The sequence below is a fragment of the Rhipicephalus microplus genome, chromosome 3 (genome assembly GCF_043290135.1).
Source record: "Rhipicephalus microplus isolate Deutch F79 chromosome 3, USDA_Rmic, whole genome shotgun sequence".
Lineage (NCBI taxonomy): Eukaryota > Metazoa > Arthropoda > Arachnida > Ixodida > Ixodidae > Rhipicephalus > Rhipicephalus microplus.
In genome coordinates, this window is record NC_134702.1 from 281,600,561 (window position 1) to 281,613,423 (window position 12,863).

The 12,863-nt window shown below is 43.4% G+C and overlaps 1 protein-coding gene across 4 annotated transcripts in view; it reads right to left on the bottom strand.

The window, feature by feature from the left end:
- The window catches only part of LOC119167773 (uncharacterized), a 933,880-nt gene that overhangs the window by 316,043 nt on the left and 604,974 nt on the right, over positions 1 to 12,863 (bottom strand). The window contains exon 4 of one of the 4 annotated variants that reach the window (XM_075891062.1): positions 6,606 to 8,889. The exons of the other annotated variants lie outside the window; for them this stretch is intronic. Coding sequence (XP_075747177.1) covers positions 8,677 to 8,889 — 213 coding nt within the window. The 3' untranslated portion in view covers positions 6,606 to 8,676. Of the gene's footprint in view, positions 1 to 6,605; positions 8,890 to 12,863 lie in introns of those variants that run through there. 4 annotated transcript variants of the gene reach the window in all.

Consider the following 12,863-nt stretch of genomic DNA (forward strand, 5'->3'; position numbering starts at 1 on the left):
CGAAATAGGCATTGCGTCCGTAATCGATAACATGAAACTTTCATCATCAGCCGGTATGAACTCCATTAATTCTAAGCTACTGCAGAATGGTAAATCCATTTGTGCCGCCTATTTATCTTTGATTTTTTCACAGTCACTTGCCTCAGGAATCATTCCAGATGACTGGAAAACAGGGAAGGTCGATCCAGTGTACAAATCAGGTAACAGAGACTCACCCTTAAACTACCGCTTCATTTTATTAACTGGTGTACCCTGTAAAATCATGGAACACGTCATTTACTCTCAAATCGCAAGTTTCTTGGACTCATGTAATTTTTTTCATCGATCGCAACACGGATTTCGTAAAGGTATCTCCTGCGAAACCCAATTAGCGCTCTTTCTTCACGACTTGCACGCTAACCTAGACCGTTACATGCCGACTGATGTAATTTTTCTAGACTATGCGAAAGTTTTCGATAAAGTTCCTCACCGCCGCCTTTTGCTGAAACTTTCACCTCTGCACCTACACACTAACATTCTTCGTTGGATTGAACAGTTTTTCACTAACCGTTCTCAGTCAGACTTTTTTAATGGCCACCTATCTAACTCTCTCCCAGTCACATCAGGCGTTCCCCAAGGATCTGTCCTTGGTCCCCTTCTATTCATAATATATATTGACGACTTGCCCGATCATGTATCCTGCAGCATTCGCATGATCGCGGACGACTGTGCCATTTATCACACTATCAGTAACCAGAATGATCACCTGTATCTCCAAACCAATCTTAACAACGTGCTTAATTGGTGTAACAAATGGTTAATGACCCTTTATCCTTCTAAATGTAAACTTGTGTTCTTTTCCCATCGCCACAGCCCATATCACTTCCAGTATTTAATCGTTAACACCGCAATTGAATCGGTACCATCTTATAAATATCTTGGAATAACCTTGTCTTATGAATTCTCATGGCGTACCCGCATCGCTAATGTAGTTTCAGGATCTAATAAAGCACTAAGTTTTATCAAACGCCACCTTCGCCTAGCCCCACTACATGTAAAATTACTTGAGTACAAATCTTTAATCAGACCAAAATTAGAATATGCATCTGCCATATGGAGCCCACATCAAGCGTATTTAATCAAAGCATTGGAAGCGGTACAAATCCGTGCTGCCAGATTCATTCACTCATCTTACTCATACGATATCAGTAGTTCATCTTTTAAAGCGAAATCTGGACTGCCACCTCTTTCTTTGCGCCGCCGCACTGCAACTCACGTGCTTTATCACAAATTATTTCACTCTTCCTTCAATCAGCCACCTTATTTAGCAGCCGAAGCACGTATATCTCATCAAACCAGTCATCCATATCAGGTTTCCTGCCCATCATTGCGCACCACTGCTTTTTCTGCCTCATTCTTTTTTCGAGCAGCCACGGACTGCAACGGCCTCCCCCGGCAGATCGCCAACATCGCCTCATCATCTGCCTTTCAAGACCGTATTATTGATCATCTTCAATGCTAAAACAACTTTTACTGCTTATTGTTAATCTAAATAAAACCCTACCCCTAATGTAATGCCCCTCCTAGAAAAGGGGGCCTATAAGGTAATAAACTGAACTGAACTGGAGCTAATGTCTTTATCAGCATAATTGGAATGCCATCTGGGCCTCTTGATGTACTAAAAGGAACCCTTTTCTCAGACATTTCCCACTCTTGTTCTGAAAATGCAGCCATTGCGCCACTTGATTCATCCTTGTCTATTGTGGTGCATAAAGCACGTATTTGTTGAAAATTTTCTGTCACCCTTGCTCTTATTCAATAGTTTCGTTCCCTTCTAGCCTAGCACCTGGAGGTGTAGTTATAAACCTCTGCTCTAGGCTCGTCTTATTTCTTAGGGAGTTTAGATGGTTCCAAAATGTTGCAGCTAAATTTCTATCTTTTTTATGTACTTCTGCCAGCCACTGAGCTACCTTTCATCTAAGCTTTTCATTGATCAGAAAGGATGCATTCTTTCTACAGCTTAGTAAGATTTCCCATTTTCTTTCAGCCTCATCTGTCCGTTCACCGCGCTGCTTAGCATGTCTGTGTTCCCTAAAGGCTTCCGGACGTTTTGCTGCTATGGCTCTTTTGAATTCCTCATCCCACCAACTCTTGGGTTTGGGTCTTCTTTTCTGGATGGCTTGTCACGTGCCTTAGCAAGCTCTAGCTCAAACAGTGTAATAAGATTCGTGTATGTCTACACTGTTTTATTATTCTCAGTGATTACTTTCTCAATTGTTTAGTGGCTATTTCAATCCGCCTTTCTGAATAAAAATTTTCCTGTAGTTGCTCATCTTGTCTCCTTCCCACTTTCCCTGCTCTTCCAAAACTTAGCTTGGTCCGTTTGTGATCACTACCCAGACTTGTGGAGCTACCTTCATCTATGTGCATTCCTCTGAGCTTATCATACATCCTATGTGACATCATTGCGTAATCTATCGTCGAACGCAGCTTTCCTACCTCCCATGTTATTTGCCCTTCACACTTCTCGGTACTGTTGCAAATGATCAAATCAAGTCTTCACACATATCCATGGTCATTCTACTTGTCCGATTGGTATGACCATCTATATCTTCGATGTGCGCATTCATATCTCCTAGTATAATTATCTCGCACTCTCTTTTTAGCTCCTGAATGTCATTTGATATACACTCCACCATTGCCTGGTTTTCCTCTCTGGCCTTTGCTGCCGTCCACAAGTACACGAAACCAAGGAGTGTCATTTGCCCTGCCACTTTCCCTTTTAGCCATGGTTGTTCCTTGCACTCCTGCTTGACCCTTTGCCAATCTGTACTTTTATGAATGAATGCCCCAATACCAAACCCCTTTCTGCTGCTTTTTGTTCTATTACAATATTCCCACACGTAGTCCGCATTATTAGGAGGCTGTTCCATGTCCCTGAGATGTGTTTCTACAAAACCGTATACAATTGCCCTCTCCTCCCTTAGCTATTCTTCTATATCTTTCCACTTCAGCCTTTCCTACCACCCTGCATGTTAATATACCCTATGTCTAAATTCGCTCTGCGCTCGTGGCTACGTCTATTTCTGCCCCAGATTCTAGCTATATTAGACACTGATGCCACTTTGTAATCGTATCTGCCCATACCTCCAGTCAAAGAGTCTCCTTGGTTGTTTTCCTGATTACTAGTTATCCTGCACCCCGAAGTGCGCGCATGCCCCCAAAAAATGCTACTGCGCGTCCTGCAAGTCGCCAATCCACCTCATGACCTAGCCGCCCATAGAAGTGAATTCTGTCTCGTGTAAAACCAGCCCACCTATGCACCTGTCTGTTTATTTCCACCACCTCAAGTCCTTTCTCTCGACTCATCCGCCATATTTCTTGATTTGCGCTGACAACTGCTCTTTGCAGGTTGCTATCACGCACCGGTACCTCCGGTATTGAGCGTATCACTACATGTATCTGAGGAGAAGTGGCGCGCATGTCATCGACGCCTTTCGCCAGTGTGCTTCCTAGTCCTGCAGTATCTTCTCTTAAGACATCGTTTAAACCACCTGAAATTATCACAAGGTTTCGTCTGTCAGCTGTAGTTTTGAATTTTGAGTTTTGCGCTCGCTTGCCTCATGACTGCTTCCAGCTTGCGTCCTGGGAACGCCTCTACTGCAAGTCTCTTGTCACATCTTACTCTCTATTTGATGGCTTCTGTGCATCGATTTAAATTCGAGTCTCCGGCGATTATCACATGCTGTGACTTTTCAGCTGGAGCGTCTTGCACCTGGGGGTTACTTGCACCTGTGACGCTGGCTGCTTTTTCCCCTTCCAGCCCCACCACTACTTCACTGAAGCTGGGCCTTGCGACAATTGAACCGGCTGAACCTGTTTTTTCCAAACTTGCTTGCTCTTTCTTCTCCGCCGTTCTGGTTGCCGGTTCCCTACTGTTTTCTCCGTAGGCCGCTCCTCTGTTCACCTTGGCCAGTGCTTCCTCGACGGACTTCAGCCTTTCTCCCATAGCCGTAATTTTCTCTTGCTCTGTCGCTAAAGCAGTCTCGAGCTTGGTGACTCTCATCAGCAGGTAACTCTGGGTAACCATCATTTTCTCCATTTTTTTCTCGACCTCACATTGCCTACACTTCGAGTCAGCCTCTTCTCCTTCCGCTTCTACACTTGGGTCCCCTTTCAAACCAACCCTACATCCTGAACATTTTACAGTCTTTTTAACCATGTCTTTCCGACACCAATTGTTCCTATGACTTGTCTGACTCGATAATTACAACACTCGAGCCCTGCCCTACGAAAAAGAGAAAGTCTAAGCTTTACTACAAAAATTTGCGTGTTCAATGTACGTGAACCTCCCCTAAGGGGTGGCAAAAGAAAAAAAAACAACAAAAAAACTAAAAAAATCAAACACACACACGCGCACAAACTAATAAATACCTAGTGACTGATACCCGAAAAAGCCGCACAATAAAATAAGTGCTACAGAGATTTTAACTGCTGCTTTATAATTATAAAGACAAGCTCAAAACATGCAAAACAACTTATCTGCGCACTCGATCGGGAGCGCTCAAAAAACACGTTCATCCACCATTACAGTCCGAACCGACCAGTCATATACACACAGGGTAGCGCCCCCTGAGGGTGAAAACACTTCACATGCAACCGAATATGGCAACCACGAAATCAGAATTGAAACACCTGAAAAGCAAAGAAGGGAAGAATGGAGGCGCATTGTGGTGCTACAGGACTCAATCATTTTGGTAGAAATCAAGAGATGGCTTCGGAAAGAACCAAAGTTTGCCGTTGCGCCTCATATTTCTGCCTATGAACTTGTCGGACTATAAACAGGGACTTCTTTGCGAAGGCCAATCAAGACCCGGACAGATGACTACAAGATAGTAGGTTTATCGAGACAGGGTTTATTGAGATGGTTTATTGAGATGGTTTATCGAGATATGCGCCGCAGCATCAAGGTAGCTAGGCCTAAAGTGAAAAGCTTAAATAACACCGTTAAATTTTTTAAAGATACCAAATTAACATTAAAGCTAGCCGACAAAGAAGGCTGCTTTGTGGTCATGCCCTAGGGAGCATACAAAGAACAGGCTTTAGCGGCCATCACGAAGAACTTCCGCCCAGTCAAGATGAGAGCGACTCGCGTTAGGTCTAAGTTCGCTGATTTTGGCAAGAATGCGGGGCTTACAGAGTAAGCCAAGGACATAAAGAACAGAAAAGGGAGCAACCTCAACGTTTTTTCTCAGCCAAGACCAACAAACCGGATGTACCTTTTCGCACTATTGTTAGTGAAGGAGGATCATGACAGAATAACGTTAGCAGATGTCTTCAGAGCAAGATAAATAATCTTGTGATGAACCACCCTTTCTGTACGAAGGGCTCAAGTCATATGTGTGACTTTTTGCGGTCTCGTGATTGTACAGGCAACGCCTTTTCAGTGGATGTCGTAGATCTTTATTATTTCATGCCGCATGACATGCTTCTACTCTCTGTAAAATCCAGCATTGAAAAGAATGGCGACGTTGCTTTTATCAAGGATGCGGGCATTAACGTTGACAATTTCTTATCGCTTTTAGAACTTTATTTCAATGTAACTTTTTTAATGTTTGTCGAACAGCCCTTTCTTCAGCGGCAGAGAATATGTATTGCATCCTGTGTCACACCGGTTATTTGTGATATATTTTTAGCGGATTTGGATAGGAACTTGGACAATGCCTTTAGCCCCGCCGCGGTGGTCTAGTGGCTAAGGTACTCGGCTGCTGACCCGCAAGTCGCGGGTTCGATTCTCGGCTGCGGCGGCTGCATTTCCGATGGAGGCGGAAATGTTGTAGGCCCGTGTACTCAGATTTGGGTGCACGTTAAAGAACCCCAGGTGGTCAAAATTTCCGGAGCCCTCCACTACGGCGTCTCTCATAATCAAATGGTGGTTTTGGAACGTTTAACCCCACAAATCATGGACAATGCCTTTAAAGGGGGGAGGTTTTATATGTGTTTAGGTATGTTGGCGATTTCTTGATTTTTGTAAATGAGCAGGGAGACCTTATATCCCCTGAATTATTTTAAACGTTTTATAAAGCTAGGACGAGGGATTTTGTTCACTGTTGAATTGCCACAAGAAGCTTGTTTGCAGTTTCTAGACTTGAGCCTGACGTGGAACGATGAGCATATTTGCTGCTCTTACCATCCTAATGTGTAAAAGGAGTTGTCGCAGTACGATTCTGCCCACTGAAAGATTGTGAAGAGGGGCGTTCGGTCTCTTTGCTTGGAGTCAGCGCTGAAGAGGTAGTGCCCACACAGCATGGAACTTAGTTTCCTCAATCAGATGAGCCGATTAGAGGCTGCTGGTTTCCTTAGATAGGTCAATGCGGCCATTGCTGAATCACTTCTGCAGAAGTTTAAACGTGAAACACAGAAAGCAATGACTGCTACCCAGGCCTTGAGGACTAGGGCACAAGTTGTGCCCATATATCCATAAGTTCTCGCAAAACTTCACGAAAGTCGCGGCCAGGCACGGCGTTTCGATGATGTTTTCCGTACCCGAAAACATCGGAAGACTTAGTTGATCGACGTAGCGCGTTTTAGAAACATAGGACAAGGAAAGGGACAGAAGGGAGCGCTTACTTCCAACAAAATCTTTATTTCGAGGAGCGTACTTATATATGCTCACAAAATTCGAAGACAACAGATAAACAGATGAAAAAGCCTCAATGGCCATGCGCTAAAAACTCACGATCTCAAAAACAACAATTCTTTTTCCCAAAGACCGAGAGAAGGAGTGTTGACGCAGTTCAGCCCTAATCTACTAATCTTTTTTGCTTCAATAATCTGCCTTGTCACTTTATTTCTGTTTTTTCCTATGATTACCGTACCATGAAAAAGTGGTTTGCAGATACACGTGCTGCAATGTAGTGCCAAAAAACCATCTCGACCATTTCTTACGTTGCAAGCGTGTTCGCGGAGCCGGTCATTATTGCACCTGCCAGTTTGTCCTATGTAGTATTTACCGCATGAAAGAGGCATCTGATAGATTACAAATTGTGCGCATATGACAAACAGTGTTAAGTGCTTTTTAGAGCATCCCGGTTTTGCATGTGAAACAACTTTCATACACAAGTACGAGAGCTTTTTCGGGGCAGAAAACACCACTTTTACATTGTCCCGCTTCCCAACCTTTTTCAAGTTGTGGGAGATTCCATGCAGATAAGGCACTACGGCAAGCTTCTGACGTCTTCCCTTGTCCTATGTTTCTAAAACGCGCTACGTCGATCAACTATGTCTTACCAACATGCCCAACTTTATACTCTAATCGGAAGACTGTACCAACGGGTGTGTGATAGCCAAAAGCGCGGCTGCGAGAAGAAGCATGAGAAGGTCATGGTTAAGTGTTTCATGGGGGTCGTGTACTCCACGCCATTATCCTGCGGAAAAAATGAAGATTGGCAAAACTGAACGATGTGCCTTACTGAAACGTTTCGTATGTACGGATGCCTTACATACGGCATAATTAGAATACGGAAGCCGTATATGCGGAAAGACCATGCGGCAGTCCGCACATAAGAAAAGCCTAATGAAGCGGAAAGTTCTGCATATAAGGAAAGACGTATTATACGGAAAGGTTCGCAAAAAGGAAGCCGTGTAATTATGCGGAAATGAAATTGATGTCTAAATCTGGTGGAAAGCAATAAATTGTGTAGATTGAATTGACCTCTCGTCTAGTGTACATGCAATACTGTGTACTAGTCGCCCCAATATCTCTAAAAGATGCATGATTTATTTATTTATTTATTTATTTATTAGAATACCCTCAGGGCCCGTAGGGCATTACAGAGGGGGTGGGTACAACATATATAACACACAAGAAAAAAAGACAAAAAATAAAGAAACAAGTATCAGATGCGCAAATCAGGAAGGCAACATAAGTCAACTAAAAATGTATAAGAATTCAAGCACATACCAGACAAAGATAGATAATGGAAACTGCGTATAGTTACAAGCATTGCTGAGAAATTGCAGTCTTGAATAACAAAGGGTCTGTTATTGATACAACGGAAGAGGGAAGGTGGTTCCAATCGGCGGCTTTTTTCGGTAAGAAGGCTGCTGAAAAGAATTTGGTGCGGCAAAACGGAATGGCAACCTTATGCTGATGATCAATGCGCGATGAGTGGTATGACGGTTGTGAAATGAGGTCTCGCTTCATTGATGGATTGTGAAAAAATATCTTATGAAAAAAAATGCAGTCGCGCCAGTTTCCTCCGGACAGTTAAATTGGGTAGGTCAAGGTTAGATTTCATTTCTGATATGCTAGCAGTACGGGAATAATTAGAACAAATGAACCGAACTGAGCGGTTCTGATGAGAGAATGAAATATTTTATCTTTCCAAAAGTCGGGATGCGTGAGCAAAATAGGCTTTTAGAGAAAATATGTTAAGAAACTACTCAATTATCATGCTTGGCAACATAAGTCGTGGTTACATTGTAACCAAATAACGCCGTGTTTTATGAAATATACAAAAAACTTACAAAGTTGATAACTGCATTACAAAAGCATTGATATGTACATTGAAAGCAGCCCTGCAACAATGAATGTATTTTTCATTTTTCTATACGCTCCAACTGTGAATAGCCACATCTCAGTGTAGATGATATGCAAATGAGGTGACGCTTCACTGAAATTTCACGAGTTGTACCTCAGCCACAGAAGGAGGCACAAAACATAATGCAACAGCAATTATACAATGAATATTTCATACTTAAACAATATTCATAGCAATGAGAAAGAGTGGTGTTGTGTTTATCTCTTAAACGCCTTGTGGAGATTGGCCAAATTCTGCTTGAGGCTCTGGCACCGCTGTGGATACAGCAGGTTACTGCCACGCACCTTGATGTGTCCTTCAGAGGCACCTAAAAATGTAAATGATTGGCACAAACGATGTCAGACGCACATGCAAGCACCTTAGTTCACATACACAAGCAATATAACACACAAAATTAAGCTGAAAAGAAATACACACAATCCTTTATGTTATGCAAATGTGAATCTTATAAAAAGTACACAAATGAGCTCTGCTACATGCAAGAAAACAGCATGCTTCTTGCATAAAAATAACTAGGTTGTTCTTACGACTTTCAACAGTACAGTAAATTCAGTGAAATGTTATTTTAAAATCGTGAATTGAATGCTTTCCAGATAAAAAATTTAGGAACTGCCAGTAAAAGCTCTCAACGTACAATGTCAAAGTTTATGAAAGGAAACAAGCATGGCCCGAGCGCTTTGGCGGCTGCTTGACGCGTGATAAAGTAGGAGCGATAGCAACTACAGCCTTTATTTCCGTCATCTAATGGCGAACAAAACAGCCAGTCATTGGTGATACGGAACTTGAGGCATGATTGCAGCTTTGCCCCCGTAAAGGTGATTAGCCCGGCCTCTCATGTAATTGTTTTGATGGAGAGGCGGTTGCTATCTTGCCGCTGGTTACATATTACCAATGGCCGGTTGTATTGCTCGCCACCAGATGACTGGAATAGAGGCTGTGTTTGCTATCGATCTCGCTTGAACGTGCTACAAGCAGCCGCCACAGGGCACGGGCCATGCATTCGCGTATTCCCTCTCATAAAAAATTACACTGCACAATAAATAGTGCGTACACGTACATTTGCTGCCTAACTTTACAGTTTGTGTGCGAAATTGCCACCTTGAACCATGTTGTGACATGAAACCCTGCAATTTATGAAGGCGAAAAATCACCAATAAAGCAAGCAGGACGTTACAGCTGCCATTATAAATCTGTGCAAGCCAGACTACTATAGACTACCACAATGAAATAGGAGAGAAATAGTAACAGAAATGAACCGCCAACAGAAGAGTCAAGTGTATGTGGTATCTGTAACTGCTCATGCCTTAGTACATACAGCATGCTCATAACATTTCATCTACAGATATTCAAAATAACTACTCTATTAAGAATGTAAAAGATGCAGTAAAACTGAATTACTCTATAAAAAGTGACACATCATGACATCACCTTTTTAAATAGCAATTTGGACTAAGACTCTGGAATGCAGGATAAAACCTTTAAGAAAACAATTTAGTTTAATGTCACAATTTTTACAAAGGCCACCATAATTATAACCAATCGGGCTCAACAAGGCTAGTGTTAGTTCTTAAGGCCTATGTTCACTGGAGTAATGAACTATAACCTAAGAAACATAGCATTCATGCCAAGCACCACAAAATTAAAAAAAAAGAAGCAGCACTCTGTTATTCACTACAATGCCTTTGTAATGGTATTAGTGCCTCTACTTGCCGTCTTTTATCGAGGTAACTGGAGTAATATAGCTGAAAATTCACTGTGGCGCCAAAACCTGTTGGTCCAATCTCAAGTGAAGAATTGGTGAAGCTTTCACTAAACTAGGCTGCACAATCCTTGAAACAGCGAAACTGTACAAATTTCAAGGCTACACTGATTGCTTCTGGTTTGTTTCTATGCCTAAGCTTAGAGACAAAGGTTTCATTCAATTGCTGCTAACAATGAAATGCTATCGAAGTTGCCCAGAAATTTTAGTGCGTTCAGACATTTGTCGTTTTCTCCACTGGGCCATTCCAGATTAAACATCGAAACCTATTTGTCTGGTGACCATCACAACTATTTTTTGTTAAAGATATTGTGAATATACTCTATTGAAAACAATGAATTGCTGGAATATTTCAGAGAAAAAAAATTGATCACAAGGGCGCTTTCTGAGCTTCGGAGAAAATTGTCTGGGTGTTGTTTGTGAGAACATTTAAATGTTTCGGTTTTTTGCCATATCAAAGTTGGTTTACTCATCAATGAAAGGTCCTTGTATAAGGTAATTCAAGCCGAGTAATATTAGTGCAATTTTTCTGCCACGTAGAAGACGAAGAAGTGTGTTTTGAATAGGAGCTGATTCTGCTAACTCCGGCGTATTTCAGTTGTAATTTGAGTCTGTTGATCAGTTTCCGCTGCTCCCTTGGAGGGAATGGAAGTAGACCACCCCGGGCGCCTGCCGGCACCAGCAGCGTCAGCGGCGACCGCCTCCAGGAAGCGGATGGGACAAGCGAGCGACAGCGATAGTGAAGATACTCATGCTTACTATCTCAGCAGTGAGGACTTCTCAGATGACGGTTTCCAACCTGTGCTGAGCCGCAAGGCGAAGAGAAGGAACATGAGGACATCCTCATCCTCAACTATTCAAACTGTAAGTGAAGCGCCAAAATCGAACACTTATACCATCCTGTTTCTGCCCGCACTTCCTACCGTCAGCATGAAACGCCTTAACAGACAGTCTGTGTCGAGGTCTCTGGAAACGCTCGTGCCAAATGAGATCACGGACATAAGAGTGAACGCCAGAAAGAATATACTGGCTGTGGACGTTTTGCACGCAAGTGCGTTGGGCGTTCTGCGCAGTGTAAATGACTTGGACGGCAACCAGGTGCGCTCTCATGTTCCCTTGGGATGTGATGTAGTAACCGGCGTGATCTACGACATTGATGTCACTATTTCCAATAAGGACTTACAACTTCTTGTCAAGTCAACAACTGATACTCCAATTGTTGATGTCACCCGGCTAGGCAAGTCTCGCTGTGTGAAGATTGCGTTTAAGAGCACATCACTCCCCTCTCATGTGAAGGTGGGGTATTTCAGACATGCTGTGCGGCCTTTCATTACAAAGCCTCTCCAGTGCCATAAATGCATGAAACTTGGACATGTGAGCAGCGTCTGTGAGAATTCGGTGGTATGCCACCGCTGCGCCGAGCATCATGAAGCGGATAAGTGCGTCGCAACTGTCAAGAAATGGTCTAATTGCAATGGATCCCATGAAGCCACATCGAAGGACTGCCCGTGGATTCAGAAGGAAATCGCCATCTTGAAGGAGATGGTGCGCGATCACTCATCTCATCGAGAAGCCGCAGCTAAAGTCAGAAGGCGTCGTTCACGTCGACGTCGGTCTTCGAGGACGCCCGCTACCTCCTCGACACGTTTGCGTGATCCCTCATCAGTACCACCTCCTTTGCCTCCCAGACCACATGCCGCGGGAAAGGCTGCAAAAGACAAAGCCAGTGAGCTTACCCTAACTGCGACAGAGTGGCCTGCACTTCAAAGGGAAGCAGCATCAAGCGAACCGAAGGAGCTTCATGACGGCCAGTGCGCGCTCCCGGTTCGAGATGTTTTCAACCAAGACAGGCAAGTGACTGCAATCGTCCCGGTTCGAGATCTTTCCAACCAAGACAGGCAAGTGGCTGCAATAGTGCAATCATTAATTGCCACGATTCGCACGCTACTGAGCAGCATACAATCTCCGTCTGCTAAGAGTGCACTGCAAATACTGGATGCACTGAATCCAGTTCTTGCTAACTTCGTATAAGCACAATGGCTCAACAAAATCTCCACTTCCGCACTGAAGTTAAAAGTGCGTCGATTTTTCAGTGGAATGCCAGAGGAATGAAGTCCCGTATCTCGGACTTGCGCCAATTTGTTCGGGCCAATCAATTCCCTATACTTGTCATATGTGAACCAAACGTGTCAACGCCTTATATATTGTCCGGTTATGAAGCTTTTTGTTCAGCCGCTTGCGAAGAACGAAGCAAAGTAATTGTTTACATTCGCACAGACTTGACTTATCTTTCGCACCCAATAAGTTCAAATAACGACAATCAGTATGTGTGTCTTCGTGTGAAGAAGAATGCAGTTTCGTTCACGCTTATCGGTGGATATATATCTCCGTCATCGCGATTTGACTGCGACAGATTAAAAGACATCCTAATGAGAACCGATGGGCCTTGGATCATCACCGGTGACTTCAACGCACATCACATGCTTTGGGGGAGCACTAGGATGAATGCCAGGGGCCGGAAC